General features: G+C 45.8%; 2 protein-coding genes across 2 annotated transcripts in view; one reads left to right on the top strand and one right to left on the bottom strand.

Annotated features, from left to right (window-relative positions):
• The window catches only part of slc30a2 (solute carrier family 30 member 2), a 152,256-nt gene that overhangs the window by 118,298 nt on the left and 16,180 nt on the right, over positions 1-17,778 (top strand). Inside the window, exons 4-5 of the mRNA XM_043682126.2 lie at positions 12,989-13,142; positions 17,196-17,406. Of these exons, the coding sequence (XP_043538061.1) occupies positions 12,989-13,142; positions 17,196-17,406 (365 nt within the window). The remainder of the gene's footprint in view (positions 1-12,988; positions 13,143-17,195; positions 17,407-17,778) is intronic.
• On the bottom strand, positions 1,561-3,381 carry LOC148150586 (uncharacterized). The gene is made up of 2 exons (XM_087975755.1): positions 2,281-3,381; positions 1,561-2,247 (listed from the first exon to the last, which is right to left on the bottom strand). Exons 1-2 carry the CDS (start codon positions 3,379-3,381, stop codon positions 2,029-2,031), a joined length of 1,320 nt encoding a protein of 439 aa, XP_087831881.1. The 3' UTR covers positions 1,561-2,028.

Below are 17,778 nucleotides of genomic sequence, written 5' to 3'. Positions count from 1 at the left end.
ACAGCTTGACATAAATGGTTCTGACCCAGAACATGCAGGAAGCAAATAGGAAATCTACCTTGAGTAGATAGACTTGTTTGGCCGCGACCAGGTGGACATGTGCTGCATTGTGCAGCTTGGCAACTGTTTCCATCAGGAATCCAATTTGCTTTCAGCTATTCTAGATCATCCATCTGTATCGATGATACGGTTGAAGTCTCCAGCCAGAATGACCAGCCCGGACATTGCCAGCGCAATGGGACCTGTTGTAGGATGGCCAGTTGCTCACTCTTTACTGTTGGGGTGCATATGTTAGTTAGTCTTAGGGACCATTTCTGTATGTGACACCTGCTATGAGGAGGTGCCTGCCCAGCACCACCTCAACTTCGGAGAGAAGTTGCCTCCTTGCAGCAGAATACCCAGGCCGGAGGAATTGTCTCCCCCTGACCAAATTGAAGGCCCATGGGTCCGTAAGCTTGATTACCTCCTGTAGCTGCTGAGGTGCAGTATTCCCCACTCCTGCAGGAACAGGTTTTGACATTTAGCCAGGTAAGCCAATCTGGAAACCCATCATGTAGTAGATTAAACTCTATGCATGTTAATACTTGCAATTCTAACATTTATTTTATTTTATTTTAGATTAGATTACCTACAGTATGGAAACAGGCCATTTGGCCCAACAAGTCCACACTGACCCTCCGTAGAGCAACCCACCCAATCCACTCCCCCATCCCATATTTACCCCTAACTAATGTACTTAACACTATGGGCAATTTAGCATGACCAATTCACCTGATCCGCACATCTTTGGATTGTGGTAGGAAACCCGAGCACCCAGAAGAAACCCACGCAGGCACGGGAAGAATGTGCGAACTCCTCATAGGCAGTGACCTATTTTAAAAGTTCATCGAATTACCCAATATCCATTCACCCCCACTGGTGGACTTCTGGTATGAGTGAACTGTTGGACTCTCTCCACACTGAGGTAGTTCTCCTGTTTGTCTCTGGAAGGATTGCCCTGCTCCAGCATTGTCAGAGTGAGAACGAAGCCAGCAGGGTCCAGTTCTGAGTCTGACAGAGGGACTGTTAGAGTGTTGCTGCTCCCGGTTGCCCAGAGTTGTGGTGTGGTTGGTAACCTATATTCTTGATGGCTGGAGGTTAGGCTGACTGGGCCCCTTGGGAGGCCCAGCGTTTCCAAGTTGGGGGTCCTCCTCTCCTTCTCCCTGTGGTGCTATGCCTCTTTATTTGTTGATGGCTATCCATCTGCATGTCTTCGTCATCAGTAGGGCTGCTGGTGTCTCCATCTTGCAGCTGCCTCTTTCCATCAGGCTGTGGGACTTTGGGGGCCTGACATGTTTTCCTTTTCTGTTGTTTCTCACTGATAGCCACTCCCCTGCTTCCTTGGTTTCCTCCTCCTTCATTGACTCCGCTGTACAGGTGGAGGTTGGGCTGGTTGATGTGCCTCCATGTGTTTTAAAAAAAATTCTCAAGGTCAAGGACCAGGCTCGCAGGAAAGTAGTCTGACACAGAACAAACAGCCAAGAGGCGAGTCTGCTAGAATATAAGTGTTTTATTCCCCGCAGCGTCGCCACAACCAGGTCTCGTACTTACAACGGGTCTGGTTTATACTCACTCTACGTGTTACCGGAACTGGGAGCCGTCAGTTCTCGTAGAGCGGTTGCCAACAACCCACGCTCGGCGGTTAAACGCAACCCCGGAGCAGACTCTACCGAACTGGAGACTTTTCCAGCTGATATACTCTTTTCCAGATATAAACATTCATGTGAACAGCAGAGCAAGGCTAAAAAACACATTCCATTCTGGTTACATACAGATAAGAAGATTCACACGGGAAGGTGTATAATAAGATTCACACGGGACTAAGCGACACCTTCCATTTTCGGTTAGATTCACACATGTATTGGGACACAATTTTAACCCTTTCACCACATTCCACTGCTTGGCCCAATACATGTGTTGCATTATGATTCACACATGTATTGGGACATAATTTTACACCACATTCCACTGCTTGGCCCAATACATGTGTTACATTATGCCCATATGTATTCTTTCTAACAAGCGCCTACGTACACGCCAAATATACAAGCAAGTCAGGACATTACAGCATGTTAAAATCACCAGGACCGCTACCAGGATCGACAAGGGTGGGAACAGGAATGTCCCCGCAGTGGAGGACATACCACTCAATATGTCCCACCAATGATGAGCTGACTCCACGTCCACTACACGGGCAGCATGTACTACCTCCACGTCCACTACACGGGCAGCATGTACTACCTCCTGTCCATGTATAAAGGTAGACACCGTAACCTTGGTGACATTGGTTTGATGCTTTCGTAATATCTGCTTAAGCTCCTCGGATCGGTCCAATGCTCGCTTAAACCGATCCAGGGAAATGTTCCAAGGATTCATCAGCACTTTCCACTGCACCTTGGTAAAGTGGCGAGCACTGCTATAAGTGGTCAACAAATAGGTCTGATTCTGCCAGTGCCACTGATAGACATTTGAGAGGCATCCCGAGAACGGTGCTGAGGGAAGCATAGGATGTGGATTATTGGTAGCCACACAGAGCGTGTGTGGCCCAATCTGCCACATCATGTCCCTTGGAGCCTCAACAGTCCATTCGCACAGGGCCGTTCCCTTAGTCAAGCAAGGGTCCCGATACCTGTCCATCAGTAGGCAAGTTTTCCCCTGATCAGTCTGTTCACAAGCGGACAGATCATAGGTAATATTGGTATCTGGGCTAAACCACTGTCCCCTTGTCTTCAGAAAATAATATCCAGAAGATGTAATCACTGGTAATACATAATATCGACAGACCGTAACAGTGTGGGTTACATTCATGGTAACAAAGTATCCGTTACACATAGTTGCGTTACACCATGTTCGCTCTGGATGGGTTATCATCCACAATTTCTCAGATACATTCCATAGTCCCCTCCACGCTTGTACATTGGGGGATGTTACCACACGCAAAAAGCGTTCTTTCTGTATTTGAGCATGCAACATTTGAATATGACAGGCAGTCCAATTTAACTGAGCCGTAATGTTCTCAAACAGTTCCTGAGTGGCACCCCAGACATCCAGTTCCCATTGCAGAGATCGTATCATTATTTCAGCTGTCTCTCCTTGAGTCATCATTACGGATGGCATCCACCTTCCAATAGTATGTAGTCCTTGTGAGGTGGCCTGTCCCGTGTTAGATAATTTAGTACGGGTCACCTCAGAGTCAATGGCATTCGAGATACCCATAACAGTTCCTGCGCCTCCCAGCAGGGTGTCGTACCACGCTCGTCGCCGCCTCTTGGTATGACACTCGGGTATGAGGGGCAACTGTACCCGCCAATGAACATCAGTGTGCAGTACCGCCCGGGCCATCTGTTGACAAGTTGACATAATAGGGGCCAACTGTGTTCGATGCGACCGCACGCCCCCCGTGGCTGGCCCGCCCCGCGTGGGGTTTAATAACGCCTCAGACGGGGCGTTCGTCGAGGGCAGTACCATTATTAACCACATGAATCGATGACGATTCCGAATATCGGTGGCATTGCGCAGCCACAGATCTTCCCCCCGAGCTGTGACGCTCCAATGAGTCCCCGTTGTCCCGCATGTCTGGGTGCGTCGGTCCCACAAACACGTCTTGACTTGGGCATTTACCACCAGGGTGCAATTAGGCGGTATGAACGATATGTCATATTTTTCCCCATCCCGGCGCATGTAGCACTGTGCACACGTGTACAATTGACAGTCGCTGGTGAGAGTCAGAACAACGCACTGCTGACCGGGTTCACATGTAAAATTGTCCTGCGTCCGTCGCTGGCTACTGGCCTCCCACCGCACCTCATGGCGGGCGACCGGTACCAGCGTCCAGGCCGTGATACCGATGCCCTGGAGTGGCCATCCGATCGCGAACATCGCCAATAGGAGTCGCAATCCCCATGACCACCCCATGTTCAAGGCGGAGGGCCAGCCTGCGGGTGCATAGCAATTACAACATTATTTAGGTCTCACGTAAGTAGCACTGGTTCGCCGGGACGTTTGCCCAGGTCGGGTCCCCGGGGTACATAATGGTGACCAGACTGTCCTTCCCCTGTGCTATGATTTCGGCCGGCCTGGGGGGGCCGGTCGTCTGGCGCACCCATACCTTGGCCCCCTTAGTGTCAGTAGACCCAAATCCCCCCGTCCCACGCTCAGTAACCGTAACGGGAGCTCCCGTCTCTTCCACCGTTGTAAGGTTACATGGCTTAATGACCAATTGCGCTATTCTGTCCCCCTTCTGTATCACGTAAGGTTCAGCGGTGATGTTGACCAGGATCACCCCCAACTCCCCTTGGTAGTCCGCGTCAATTACGCCTGCCATCACATCAATCCCCTTTAGTGACAGTCCCGACCGCGGGAGGATATGCCCATAGGTTCCAGGGGGACAAATCAATCCTAATCCGGTCTTAATCACCGTAGGTTTCTGTTGGATCAAAGTCTGGGCAGTTAGTGCTCGTAGGTCCAGTCCAGCCGAAGCCGGCGTGGCCCTTACGGGAATATCAGCTTCCTCAGCGAATTTCCACATTTTAATAGGCTGAGTCTTTGGGGTATCACATACTCGTATCATCCTATTCAAGGGTGTTACCCCATTTCCTAATGGGCGGTTATTAATTTGTTTCACCACCCGAATTAGTTGCTTCTTCCAACCTGTTAAGTCATTGCAACCTCCTGCTTTTCGTAGTGAGGACTTCAGAAGCCCATTCATTCGTTCTATAAGTCCCGCAGCTTGTGGGTGATAGGGTACATGATAAACCCATTCCACGTGGTTATCGTGACACCACTGCTTTACCGCCCTTCCTGTGAAATGGGAGCCATTGTCACTCTGGACCTGTATGGGCAATCCATAAAATTGTTCAATCAAATCTAAACATCGCAAGGTAGCCTGTTGATTGTTGTGACGACAGGGATGGGCTACCAAAACCCCAGACATAGTGTCCACAGCTGTACATATGTGGTTACATCCTTGTGAGGAGGGTAAGGGACCCACAAAGTCCATTTGCCAGCTCTGTCCCGGACCATCCCCCCGATGGATATGTCCCATCATGTGTTGGGGCACTCCCTGCCGCTGATGTTGACACTGCTCACACTGGTTTACTGCAGTCTTAACATCATCTACCATAAAATCTATTCCTCGGTCTCGAGCCCATTGCAAGGTTCCTTGCACTCCCCAGTGCCCAGCCTTAAGGTGTGCCCATCTAGCTAGGTCCACTGAGGTGCCCCTTTGCACCATCATGGTTCGGACGATACCATCCACATATCGGTTATGTAGAGCTTCCACATCATTTCGAGATGTATGGGCATCTACGTGGGTGATGTATATGACCAGGTATTGAGCTTTCTCCCATATATCTTCCCATAACTGTTTACCCCATACTTCCCTATTCTGGATCATCCACTGATTGGCCTGCCAAGTTGGCATCCATTGTGTCATGCCGTTAACCACTGACCACGAGTCAGAGAACAAACAAACTCCCATGACCCCTGCTTGCATGACTACCATATGCACTGCTTTTAATTCTGCCCACTGACTACTTTTTCCCTCCCCTAATTCTTCTAGGGTAGTGCCTTGTTTTGGGTTAAAGGCGGCAGCTTTCCATCTACGCTGTCCCGCTTTCCATTGGGCTGACCCATCTACGAACAAGCCGTGGCTTGTTCATCCGGGGTCAGTTCATCATACCGTTTTCCCATCTTAACGGGTGATTCCTTGTATTCAATCACCTCAAACCGTTTTTCCCCTTCCTCAGGGGCCTCCGCCACTTGCTCATGTAGGACTGACACTCCTTTCTGTCCAGTCCGCACTCTCTCCGACACATACCATTTCCATTTAATGATGCTGCTCTCTTGGGCAGTTCCTATTCGGTGGGTAGTGGGGTCACTAAGTACCCACGGAAGAATAGGGATAGCTGTTCTCATGATCACTTCATGTCCAATGGTCAGGGCTTCGGTTTCCACCAAGCCCCAGTAGCATGCTAATAACTGTTTCTCAAAGGGGGTATACCGTTCCCCTGCCGGGGGTAATTTTCGGGACCAAAATCCCAGTGGCTTACGGGTTCTTCCCTGTTTTTGCCATAAGCTCCAATTGGCATAATCCCCCTGTGCTGAGACTTGCAGTTCTACAGGTCCTGACTGTATCTTTCCCAAGGATACAGCTTGCTGTATCGCTTGCTTGGCCATTTCAAATGCAGTTTGATGGACCTCCGTCCATTCGAACGCTGCCTTTTTCCTCGTAACTCGATACAAAGGTTTTAAAATTTGTCCTAAATGGGGAATATGCTGTCTCCAGAATCCGAATAACCCAATAAATTGCTGCACGTCCTTCTGGGTGTGAGGGACGGCAAAGACCTGAATCTTATTTTTAGCTTTCGCAGTGATTTCCCTTTCCCCCTTGTTCCACACGATTCCTAAGAATTTTACCGTTTGTGAGGGACCCTGGATTTTGGCTGGGTTGATCTCCCACCCATATCCTCGCATATGTTGAACCAGTTGGTCCAGCAATTCCTGAAGCTGCTTCTGACTTGTCCCCTGTATCATCATATCGTCAATATAGTGCGAGATCATCACTTCGTCAGGCACTTTAAAGGCAGCCAAGTGTTCTGCAACTATATCCGGTGGCAGATAGTAGGGCTATGCAGATATCCTTGGGGCAATCGCGTGAACGTGAATTGTCTACCCTCCCAAGTGAATGCGAACTGTTCCTGCCTATCTTCGGGAATAGGAATTGTGAAGAAGGCATTAGCCAAATCAATTACTCCGTACCACACCCCTGGATGATGTTGGATTCGTCCTATAATAGTGACGGCATCCGGGACCGCTGCTGTCAAGGCCGGAGTGTGACGGTTTAGTTGCCGATAATCTACCGTCATCCGCCATGACCCATCGGCTTTATGTACGGGCCATAAGGGGTTATTCCATGCCGTGGTGCATGTCCTAAGCACTCCCGCTTCCAAATAATCCTTAATTGTGGCGGATATTTCTTTATGTCCGCCGGGAATCCTATACTGTCTAAGACTTATTACGCGATCGGCGATCGGGATGGGGAAGGGGTCCATTTTAACCTTTCCCACTAACACCGTCCTACAGCGCAAAGCCATTTTCGTGATTCCAAATTCAAACTTCCCTTGTTGGAGGTGAAGTGTTAAACCGGCCAGAATGTCCATTCCCAGGATCCATTCTCTAACCGGTGTAATGATAATTGAATAAGTTTTAATGGGCATTGTACCTATCTTTAGGGGCAATTGTACTGTTTTTCCTTCAATCAGATTACCTCCCAGCCCAACCAGCGTGACTGGGGTTCCTTTAAACTTATGGGGCGTCCCATAGATTAAGGTGGCCTCCGCCCCTGTGTCCACTAGAGCCATAACGGTTTGGACGGATTTGCGCCAATAGATAGTCAATGATACATGAGGTCGAATGTCGTCTGCTGACCATTGGCTCGTTCGTGGGCAAACCCTTGGGGCTTGGCCCGATTCCTATTGTTCCTCCCATTCATCTTCCCCAGACAGCACTGGGTAAAGACGTTTGCCTCGCCCTTCTTTGTTCTTGCCTTTCTTACTAGGTTTCCGGCCACGCCTATCCACTTTATAACACTCTCGGAAGGGAGGCCGTACCTCCTCCTCCTCCTCGTCCTCCGAGGATTCCCACCGCTGGGAAGTGGAAGTTCTACCCCTTCGAGGCTCATTAACAACCGGACCCCGTGTCTGACATTTTTGTGTTAGTAATTCCACTAGGTCTTCCATAGTGGGTCGGGACTCCGTCTCTACCCGGGACACCTTCAGTCCCTTTCGTCTGCATAAGTCTTTTAATTCCGGTGTAGGTAGTCCATCAATCTCCGATGCTGGGACCTGCGCCCGTATCAAAGCTTGCCACAAAGCACGCCGTAAGGGGCCTTGGTTACTTCCTTGATTAGGGTTTACTTTTCCCCCTGCCCGAGCCTCAGGGCGACGCCCCTCCGTGCCCCCCTGAGAAGCACGGGTTGTGGGTCCCCAATCCCCCAAACCACCCATCTCCCTCATCATACTACGGGCATCTCCTAGGGTTTCTCCCCGTCCACTCAACATTATGGTTAATAACAGTGGTTTATAATGGGGGGGGGCAGTCTTCACTAGGTGGTCTCTAGTCTGTCTACTAACATTTGTGTTATCTACCTCGTCCAGCACTCCCAGCAACAGGGCATCCCGCACACACAAACGGGTTAGCCTCTGAACCCCTTCCTTAATTGTTGTCCAAGTTCCTTCCAAGGGGGGCCAATCGGACGGGAAGGGATACTGTTCGGCCACTGCCCTGGCATACATCCCAAATAAGGTCCCCATACTGCGATCTATTACCATATCCTTGGCTTGTCTGCGGTACCCCAGGTCTATGGCAGCATCCTTTGCTAATCCACCAAACTTGGGAGCATCCTGATAGTCTACCTGCACTTGTTGCCCCCCTTCCTCGAGGAGCCGAATTAGCCATAGCTCTAACGGCTCCCCAGGATTACGTCGGGTTTTCTGGGTGATAAACAGCACCTCATCGGTAGTGAAGTCTTACGTTAATTCAGAGAATTCTGCAGGAGGCTGAGCCCGCGGTAATTCATGCATAATTGCCTCCCCTTGTTCATTCCGTATAGGGTTTCCTTCCTCATCTAACATTACCTCCCGTTGCACTGGGAGACGTCTCTGAACCTGCTTTCTCCTAACCACTGGTTTAGCTTGGAGTACGGGTGGGTCCTCTTCGTACTGATCATCTGAATCTCCCCAAATGTTCCCATCCCAATGATCGATATCCCACCGATCCCCGTTATTTAACTGGGCTACAAACGCCCGTACTTGTACCGGGTCCGGGGTTCGAGGGACCTTCCTTTTCCCTTGCCGTTTCTTAGCAGACAGATACATAATAGTTCGTCCTGCTAGTTCAGTTAATGCTGTCAATTCAGCTTTTAACTTCATAATTTCCTGCCTCAACATAGAGGCATCTCCCGAACTGAGTCCCTGCTCATGTTTCAGGAGGGCTAATTCTGCTTCAGCTTTTTGGCGCTTGTCTGACTGTTGTCTACAAGCCGCCGCACAGGCCCACATCCTCCGCTGTACCCCAGGCAAGGGGTTCTTCGGCAGGACTGGGATCCTCTCAAGGGTGGACAGCAGCGACCCTGGGGTTCCTACGCCCTCGGCCTCCCAGTTCTCCGGTCGCCCCCCACCATTTCTCAAACAAACTGCCACGCCATGCCACGGTCCATGCCATCCCGGGACGGTCGGGACCTCCACAGTTTGTTCCTCTGGTTTCTTAGCCTTTTTCCAAAACATTGTTCTGTATCAAAATCTTTCCTCAATTGCGATTGATCCTGCCGGCTACGCCAAAATGTTTTAAAAAAAATTCTCAAGGTCAAGGACCAGGCTCGCAGGAAAGTAGTCTGACACAGAACAAACAGCCAAGAGGCGAGTCTGCTAGAATATAAGTGTTTTATTCCCCGCAGCGTCGCCACAACCAGGTCTCGTACTTACAACGGGTCTGGTTTATACTCACTCTACGTGTTACCGGAACTGGGAGCCGTCAGTTCTCGTAGAGCGGTTGCCAACAACCCACGCTCGGCGGTTAAACGCAACCCCGGAGCAGACTCTACCGAACTGGAGACTTTTCCAGCTGATATACTCTTTTCCAGATATAAACATTCATGTGAACAGCAGAGCAAGGCTAAAAAACACATTCCATTCTGGTTACATACAGATAAGAAGATTCACACGGGAACGTGTATAATAAGATTCACACGGGACTAAGCGACACCTTCCATTTTCGGTTAGATTCACACATGTATTGGGACACAATTTTAACCCTTTCACCACACCATGCTAGTGACCTTTTCCTCCTCTCTGGCCTGTCTGCCTTCTCGGTCCCCCTCATATCAGTTTTCTTGCTGGGGGTGGCATCTTATTGACCTTTGGGGGTACACTGCTCTTGGACTCCTTTCAGTCCTTAGTCAGGTAGCCCTGCTGTTTTCCGTTCCTGCAGAGAGTTATTTTATGTCATATGCTCTGGCCTCCCACAGATTCGGCACACTTTAGGTTGCCCTGCATACATCAGGTAGCCTCAGCTCCCCCGATTGCAAAGCTGGAGGGTGAGTGGAGATATTCAATGGTATCCACCTTCAGGATCACCTTTCCCTGTTGCTTGCTGGTCCAGATTCCAAAGGGGTCCACTACATTGGTGCTGCCTCCTTCAAACTGCACATATCTTCCCAGGAAGGTCAGGACATCTCCTGCCAGGAGTGGGGGTTATACAACCCAGCGCCTCTGTGCAGGGAGAACAAACAATAGTGCCGCGGACAGGACAGAGAGGGGACCCTCACCTCCTTTCTCTTAGAACACCTTCAGAGACGTCCATTGTTTCACACTCCTGAAGGTCACGTCAAAGTAGCCCTCTCTGGGGAAATCCTGCAGACAGAAAATACCGGCTGCTTCGAACCCACAGCCATCCAGGCAGACTCTCTTCATGAAGAAGATCCTTCCAGTGATCCTTCGTCCACCTTCTTCACAGTCACTTTGAATGTGCTGCAGGCTTGGGGTGTGGGCACTAGCAGAGGCAATAGCTGTGGTTGGCTGGGCAGACACTGAATTGGTGTTAAGCCAAGGCCAGCCTAAGAATTCACCAAATTCAGCTCAGCTCAACCGACAATCTTCCAAGTTCTGCTCACCATCCAGTGACTATCTTCCAGTAATAGAGGTTCTTAGCTCAGACTATGGATCAAGCTATCTCCCCTGCCAGATAGTTCTCCTCAGAAAAGTCTCTCCGTTGACCTCTATTTGGTGCTCTTCCTCCTTGTCGTGGAATGTGTTCTTTCTCACTCTGCTGTTCCTGAATGCTCCTTAGTGAAGTCTCTCTGCTGTCCTCTATTGGATGCTATTCAGACAGATTCAATCAACCACCAAACCATCTTAAATCTAGAAGATCCTTTTGGATAATCTCTGAAATTATCGGCAATCTACCTTCTGCCTAGGTGTAATGCTTAGAAGACTTACGATGATCAAAGGGATTGTATGGTAGTTCAGTGGTTAGCACTGCTGCCTCACAGCACCTGGGACCCAGGTTCGATTCTAGCCTTGGGTGACTGTCTTTGTGGAACTTGCACATTCTTCCCTGTGGGTGTGTGGATTTTCTCTGGTTTCTTCCCATAGTCCAAAGATGTGTAGGTTATGTGATTTGCCCAAGTTAAATTGCCCAGAGTGTCTAGGGATGTGCAGGCTTGCTGGATTAGCAATGGGAAATGTAGGGATAGTTTAGTGGTGGGTCTAGTTGGGAATCTGTTTGGAGGGTTGGCATCGGCTGAATGGCCTGCTTCTGCACTGTAGGGATTCTATGAAATTGCTTCTTTATAAAGGACCTGGCAGAACATCTTGAAGGATCAAACCCCATGTTAAATTTTGGACAACTATCAATGTTTCATAGCCAGTGATGTAAAACACTGCTGATTTTTCCTTAGGTTAGAGATGAAAGTATCTCCATCAAGAAACTGCAAAGCTCCTAATCAGATCCTGGAACACTTTCGTGAACACTGCACTCATTGGAAATTTCCAGACACTTGAATATCCACATTATTGATGACTGATTCTTTTCTTTCCCATTACTTTATGAAAGAAGACACTAACCACAGAATTCTAAGTTTCTGACCTGCTATTGTAGCCATAATATTTACTTTGGTTCACCCTGTTCTGTTCCTGGTCAATGATGCCCCAAGGTACTAAATTAATGATGATGATGATGCCACTGAATGTCAAGGTGAGTTGATTTGATTCCTCTTCTAATCTAATCTAATCTAATCTAATCTAATCTAATCTCTTATTGGTGATTGTCATTTCCTGCATTGTGTGGGACGTTATTACTTGCCACTTGTCAGCCCAACATAAATATTGCTTTGGTTTAGCTGCATGTGCATATGGGATGTTTCACTCTCTGAGGAATCACAAATGTAGTGCAATCATCAATGAACATCCCCACTTCTGAGCTTTTGATGAGGGGATGGTCACTGATGAAGAAGCTGACGATGATTCAGCACCCTGAGGAACTGCTGCAGAGATGTCCTGGAATGAGATGGTGCACCATCAATAACCACAACCACCTTCCTATGTTCCAGGTATGACTTGAGTCAATAGAGACCTTATCCAGTGCACTCGATTATTTGCTGATATCACATGAAATGAATAAAATTGGCAGAAGACTTGTAATGGGAGAAACCTTAGCAAGAAGCCAAGATGGATAATATAATCAGCATTGCTGGTTGAAAAATATTGCAAAAAGCTTTAGCTACATCTTTTTCACTCTCGTGTTGGGCTCTGCTATCATTTTCGGATGGGATGTTGCAGGATCTTCTTCTTCCCATCAGTTGTTTATTCATAACTGGATATGGTTGGATCACTTAGCTCTGACTATTGCATGCTTTCGCATTTGTTTAGTATCCATGTAGTCCTTTCTTGTAATTTCACCAGGGTTTGGCACCAGGGAATGGTAATTCTACTGACATGACATCTCATTGGCAAAAATCAACTGTTTTTGGGATTTAGAACACACCAATTGAAAAGGTTGTGGAAACTGATCCCATAAATTCCATTAAAATAGTTCTGGACATATACTTGAGAATGAAGAATTAACTGGGTTAAGGACAAAAAGTGAAAATGTGGAATTAAACAGACCTTGTGGACCTAACAGTTTTTTTATATATGTGCTATGATTTTCTATTTCAACAATAATGATTCAAAAAAATGATTAAGTTGACATCATGCTAAAATGGTCTGCCTTTTGGATTTTTATTGTTAAATTTTCAGAATGAAGGTTTCTGAGTCAAACTTCAAGGTGCAATAAATATTTTATAATGCATGTTTTCCCATTTTTTGGCTGGGAATCTGAATGTGGGTACAGTAGGTATCTGTACAATAATTTTAGAAGTGCTTTGCTCTAATTTCTGTTTTCTTTCTCACAGAAATTCTAGGGGCTCTTCTTTCCGTACTATCAATTTGGGCAGTAACAGCTGTATTGGTTTACCTTGCCATCCAGCGACTGATCAGCAAAGACTTTGAGATTGAAAGCCATGTAATGCTTATAACATCCGGGTGTGCAATAGGAGTCAATATCATGTAAGCCATATAAATGCATGTGAACACTTAATCACACAAATAATGTTTGCTTTCAGAATTCCAATAAGATTTACATTAAGTCTTTTACCAGCAGCAATTGAAACCTATGACCAAAAGAGGCCTTGACAAAGTATAATGTCCAGCTGGGGCGTTGAATTAATGAGAATTGATGGTTTCTCAGTTACCAAATTCTCTGGTCAGGGCTGCAATTGGATGAGTTTTGGAATCTAATTGAATCAAAGAACATAGGGATAATTTAGAAAAGGGGAGTTGATGTCAAGATCTGCCACGATTTTACTGAACATCTATGTGGGGGATCACTATAGGGGCCTTTTGGGCAACTTCTGCACTTTCTAAAAATTGAATGGTTCTGTTTTTACATAAACTTATCTTTATATTCATTTCTTTAATCTTTTCTAAAAAACAGATTATGCTTGTGGCTTTTTAAAGACATAAACCAGCTACAAATACATAGAGGCTAACAATATAAAAATAATCAGCTAATAAATATAGCTATTTCCTTGTCTTTTACATGAAGTTGCTGATTCATATTGAAGCATGGTTCCACAGATGTTTAAGACCCCCAGTGCATCACCTTTTCATATGAAACTAAATAATGTTGCAAGTTTATTTCAAAAAGCCTAATTTCTCTGCATGTGACATCCACCTCGTAATTACAGGAATCAGGAATTGGAACCTACTTTACTTTTCCTCTTGTCCTCCTTAGTTTGAAAGGTTGTATCCAGTATTAGTGTTTGTACTGAGATCAACTGAGGTCATCACAGGTCAGGGTGTAACCCACACCTTCATGTCCTTCATATCTCAGTTGAACCCCACATTATGCAAGTTCCTGTAAGGTGTACACATAATGTCCAAATAACTCTCAATTTGATAATGATTTGGTTCTTTAAATGTGAAGCTTGTTGTAACATGCTGCATTATTATCTGTGAGATTGTTTTAGTGTTGATTCCCCAGAAATTATTTGAAGTCTGCTATTTCTAACTTTCTTGGAATTTTTTGCTTACGTTTTCTTGGAATTAGAATAAAAGAACTTTAAAAATATATAAATAATTAGGGAAAGAGCAAGGCCCATATGAATCTTAAAGTCATCTATGTGAGGACCCAGAAGATATGTGTGCAGTCCTCATAGAATATTTTGAGTTTTCTAACTATGTAAAAGAATGATCCATGTCAGGGTAAAGGACTATGAAGTATTGGAAGAAATTAACAGAGAGAGAGAGAAAGAGAGAATAATAATGGGTTTAGCAGCCTTAAAGGTGATTAGACCCACAGGTCTGCATGAAACCTATCCCAGTCTGATTATTGAGGATGGAAAGGGAAGAGATATTAAGTACCCTGGCAATAATTTTCTGATACTTACTCATGAGAGGTGAGTTGCCAAAGGCTTGCTGACATTATCTCATTAATAAAAAGAGAAAAGTCTAATCTTGGTGCTTTGGAAGCTATTAGGAAGAATTCTGAGACAAAATACATCCATTCTTGGAGAGACATATATTAATCAGGGATAGTCAACATAAATTTAAGGGAAGAAGGGTAATGCATTTGATGTGGTCTATGCAAGGTTTTTGATAAGGTCACTCATGGCACACTGGTTAAGAAAACGAGAAGCCATGGGATCCAAGGCATGTTGGATCCAAAATTGGCTGTGAGGCAGGAAGCAGAGGGTGAGCGTAGACAGATGATCTTGTGATTGGAAGTCTGTATCCAGTGGAGTTTTGAAGGGCTCAGTGCTGTTTTTGGTGTACAATACTAATTGAGACTTAAAGGTTGGGGTCATGATCAAGAAATTTGTGCGTGATACAAGAATTGGTAGTGTAATAAATAGTGAGGAGGATAGCTATAAACTGCAGAAGAATATCAACATACTAGTCAGCTGGGTACAGCAGTGGCAAATGAAATTCAACCTGGAAAGTGTGAGGGAGGACTAACAAGAAAATGGATTACATGATGAATGGTAGGACCTCGTAATGGCTGAAGATCAGAGTGACCTTGATGTGTATATCTTCAGATTCCTGAAGGCAGGTAGATTAGGAGTTAAGAAGACAAACGGGATACTTGCCTTTTTAGCCGTGGCATTGAATGCGAGAGAAGAGAGGTTATGCTGGAACCACGTGAAACAAACTACTCCATGCACTTCAGCTCACTGAAATATGGAAAGGATGTGACTACACTAAAGAGGGTGGAGAGAGGACTTTTCAGGATGCTGTATGGCTGAAGGGTCTGACATTTGAAGGAAGATTGGAAAGGCTAGGATTAGTTTCCTTTGGTGCAGCAAAATTTGAGAGGAGAATTCACCAAGCTGTATAAGATTGAGGAGCATAGAAAGATGTTCTTCCAATTAGTAGTTTGGTAAATTGCAAGGAGAGCATAGATTTAAGGTAAGAGGTACAAGGCTAAGAGGGATGTTGAGGAGAGAAGGCTTTTTAACCATTGCCTAAACTCATCACCTGAAGGGGTGGTTTGGCCAGAAATACATAATACTAAAACACTATTTTGATATTCACCTGCATCGAGGTAGCCTTCAGCCCTATGAAGTAAGAGCTGTAACATGGGATTAGTGCAGTCATATCTTTGTTGACTAGTGCAGATGGCCAGAGAGGCCATGCTGTAAATGTCTACAAGTCTGAATGTATTGCCTTTAAGAACATACAAAACCTCCCCTACAAATCAATCACTGTTCCACTTCTATTGCAACTTCAAAAGGATCTGCTTCAACGGTCAGAAAGTGGGTCACGTCCAGTTATGCATGAGGAGTAACAGGAGGTTGCAATATATAAAAACTACCACGTTTCAGAACGTTAATCTTGTTTAAATATGATTTCCCCAGCTACTTAATGAACACCCTGTGAGTGGGCTACAGACATATGAGACAAATAATGATGCAACATTTTTATTAGCAGTGAAATATAGACAAATGGGCCAGATGGGCCAATGGGCTGAGAAGTGGCAGATGGAGTTTAATTCAGATAAATGCGAGGTGCTACATTTTGGGAAAGCAAATCTTAGCAGGACTCATACACTTAATGGTAAGGTCCTAGGGACTGTTGCTGAACAAAGAGACCTTGGAGTGCAGGTTCATAGCTCCTTGAAAGTGGAGTTGCAGGTAGATAGATAGTGAAGAAGGCATTTGGTATGCTTTCCTTTATTGGTCAGAGTATTGAGTACAGGAGTTGGGAGGTCATGTTGCGGCTGTACAGGACATTGGGTTAGGCCACTGTTGGAATATTGCATGCAATTCTGGTCTCCTTCTTATCGGAAAGATGTTGTGAAACTTGAAAGGGTTCAGAAAAGATTTACAAGGATGTTACCAGGGTTGGAGGATCAGAGCCTAGGGAGAGGCTAAACAGGCTGGGGCTGTTTTTCCTGGAGCGTCAGAGGTTTACAAAATTATGAGGAGCATGGATAGGATAAATAGGCAAAGTCTTTTCCCTGGGGTTGGGGAGTCCAGAACTAGAGGGCATAGGTTTAGGGTGAGAGGGGAAAGATATAAAAGAGACCTAAGGGGCAACTTTTTCACGCAGAGGGTGGTACGTGTATGGAATGAGCTGCCAGAGGATGTGGTGGAGGCTGGTACAATTGCAACATGTAAGAGGCATTTGGATTGGTATATGAATAGGAAGGGTTTGGAGGGATATGGGCCGGGTGCAGGCAGGTGGCACTAGATTGGGTTGGGGTACCTGGTCGGCATGGACGGGTTGGACCGAAGGGTCTGTTTCCATGCTGTACATCTCTATGACTCTATAAATGCCATAAAAATGATTCAATAGAATTAATTCAACAAATTACATAGCAAATCTTCATTTAGTTTGATGAATTGAATAGTCAAGCAAAGAATGTGTTAAATAAATAAACACAGCTATGATGTCTCAAAGTATCAAACTCGCGACTATTGGGTTATGATACTATATTGAAATTATTTGTAGGCTATTAAAGCTACAAATGCTGAAGCAACTTAACTTTAATCCACCAAAGTCCTTGAGAATAAAAAAGACATTTGATAAATTTTGTCACCACAATTATTTGTGTTGCAGAATGGCTGTGTTACTTCATCAGTCGAATACTTCCCATAGCCATGGTCGCGCATTTGGTTACGAGGAGTTAGAAAACAACACAGTTGATGAAAATTCTTCCCAACAAAATCATCTAGGCAACACCAGTGTGAGAGCTGCCTTTGTGCATGTTATTGGAGATTTGTTTCAGAGCATCGGAGTGTTTGTGGCGGCTACAGTCATCTTCTTTAAGGTTACTGTGGTATTCTAATAATTCTTTTATATGTATTTTAATTAATGATGTTTACTTCATGATACAATATCAAACTGTATCATTGGATGTGGTTTAAAATATTTGAGGATTCCAATTCTTTGAGATGGCTCCTTAATATACAGTAGCGCCTCGACATACGAACGACCCCGTTCATGTACAAATCGGTTTACGAACAGGATTTTACATAAAATTTTGCTTCAATGTACGTGCGAAATTCAAGGTACGAACGCAAAAAGTCCGTGTGCGACCACGTGGTTTCATTGTTCTGCTTTGCTACGCGTTTGTTGAACGCAAAAGCTCTCAGGTCCCACGTGATCTCATTCAGTTCGTCTTTGGCACATGTGCTGTGAA

Source organism: Chiloscyllium plagiosum, unplaced genomic scaffold (genome assembly GCF_037043375.1).
Source record: "Chiloscyllium plagiosum isolate Xiang-an unplaced genomic scaffold, Cpla_swu_hap1 HiC_scaffold_3, whole genome shotgun sequence".
Taxonomy (NCBI): Eukaryota; Metazoa; Chordata; class Chondrichthyes; order Orectolobiformes; family Hemiscylliidae; genus Chiloscyllium; species Chiloscyllium plagiosum.
Note: the sequence above shows the minus strand (reverse complement) of the source record. Positions and strands in the feature narration are given on the sequence as shown.

What these genes read in the sequence shown, in the direction of transcription:
- LOC148150586 (XM_087975755.1), bottom strand. Translation starts at nt 3,381, where the DNA reads ATGGCCCGGGCGGTACTGCACACTGATGTTCATTGGCGGGTACAGTTG. An exon ending in CCTTTATACATGGACAGGAG is followed by an intron (nt 2,248 to 2,280) that starts GTAGTACATGCT and finishes GTGGACGTGGAG; the next exon opens with GTAGTACATGCTGCCCGTGT.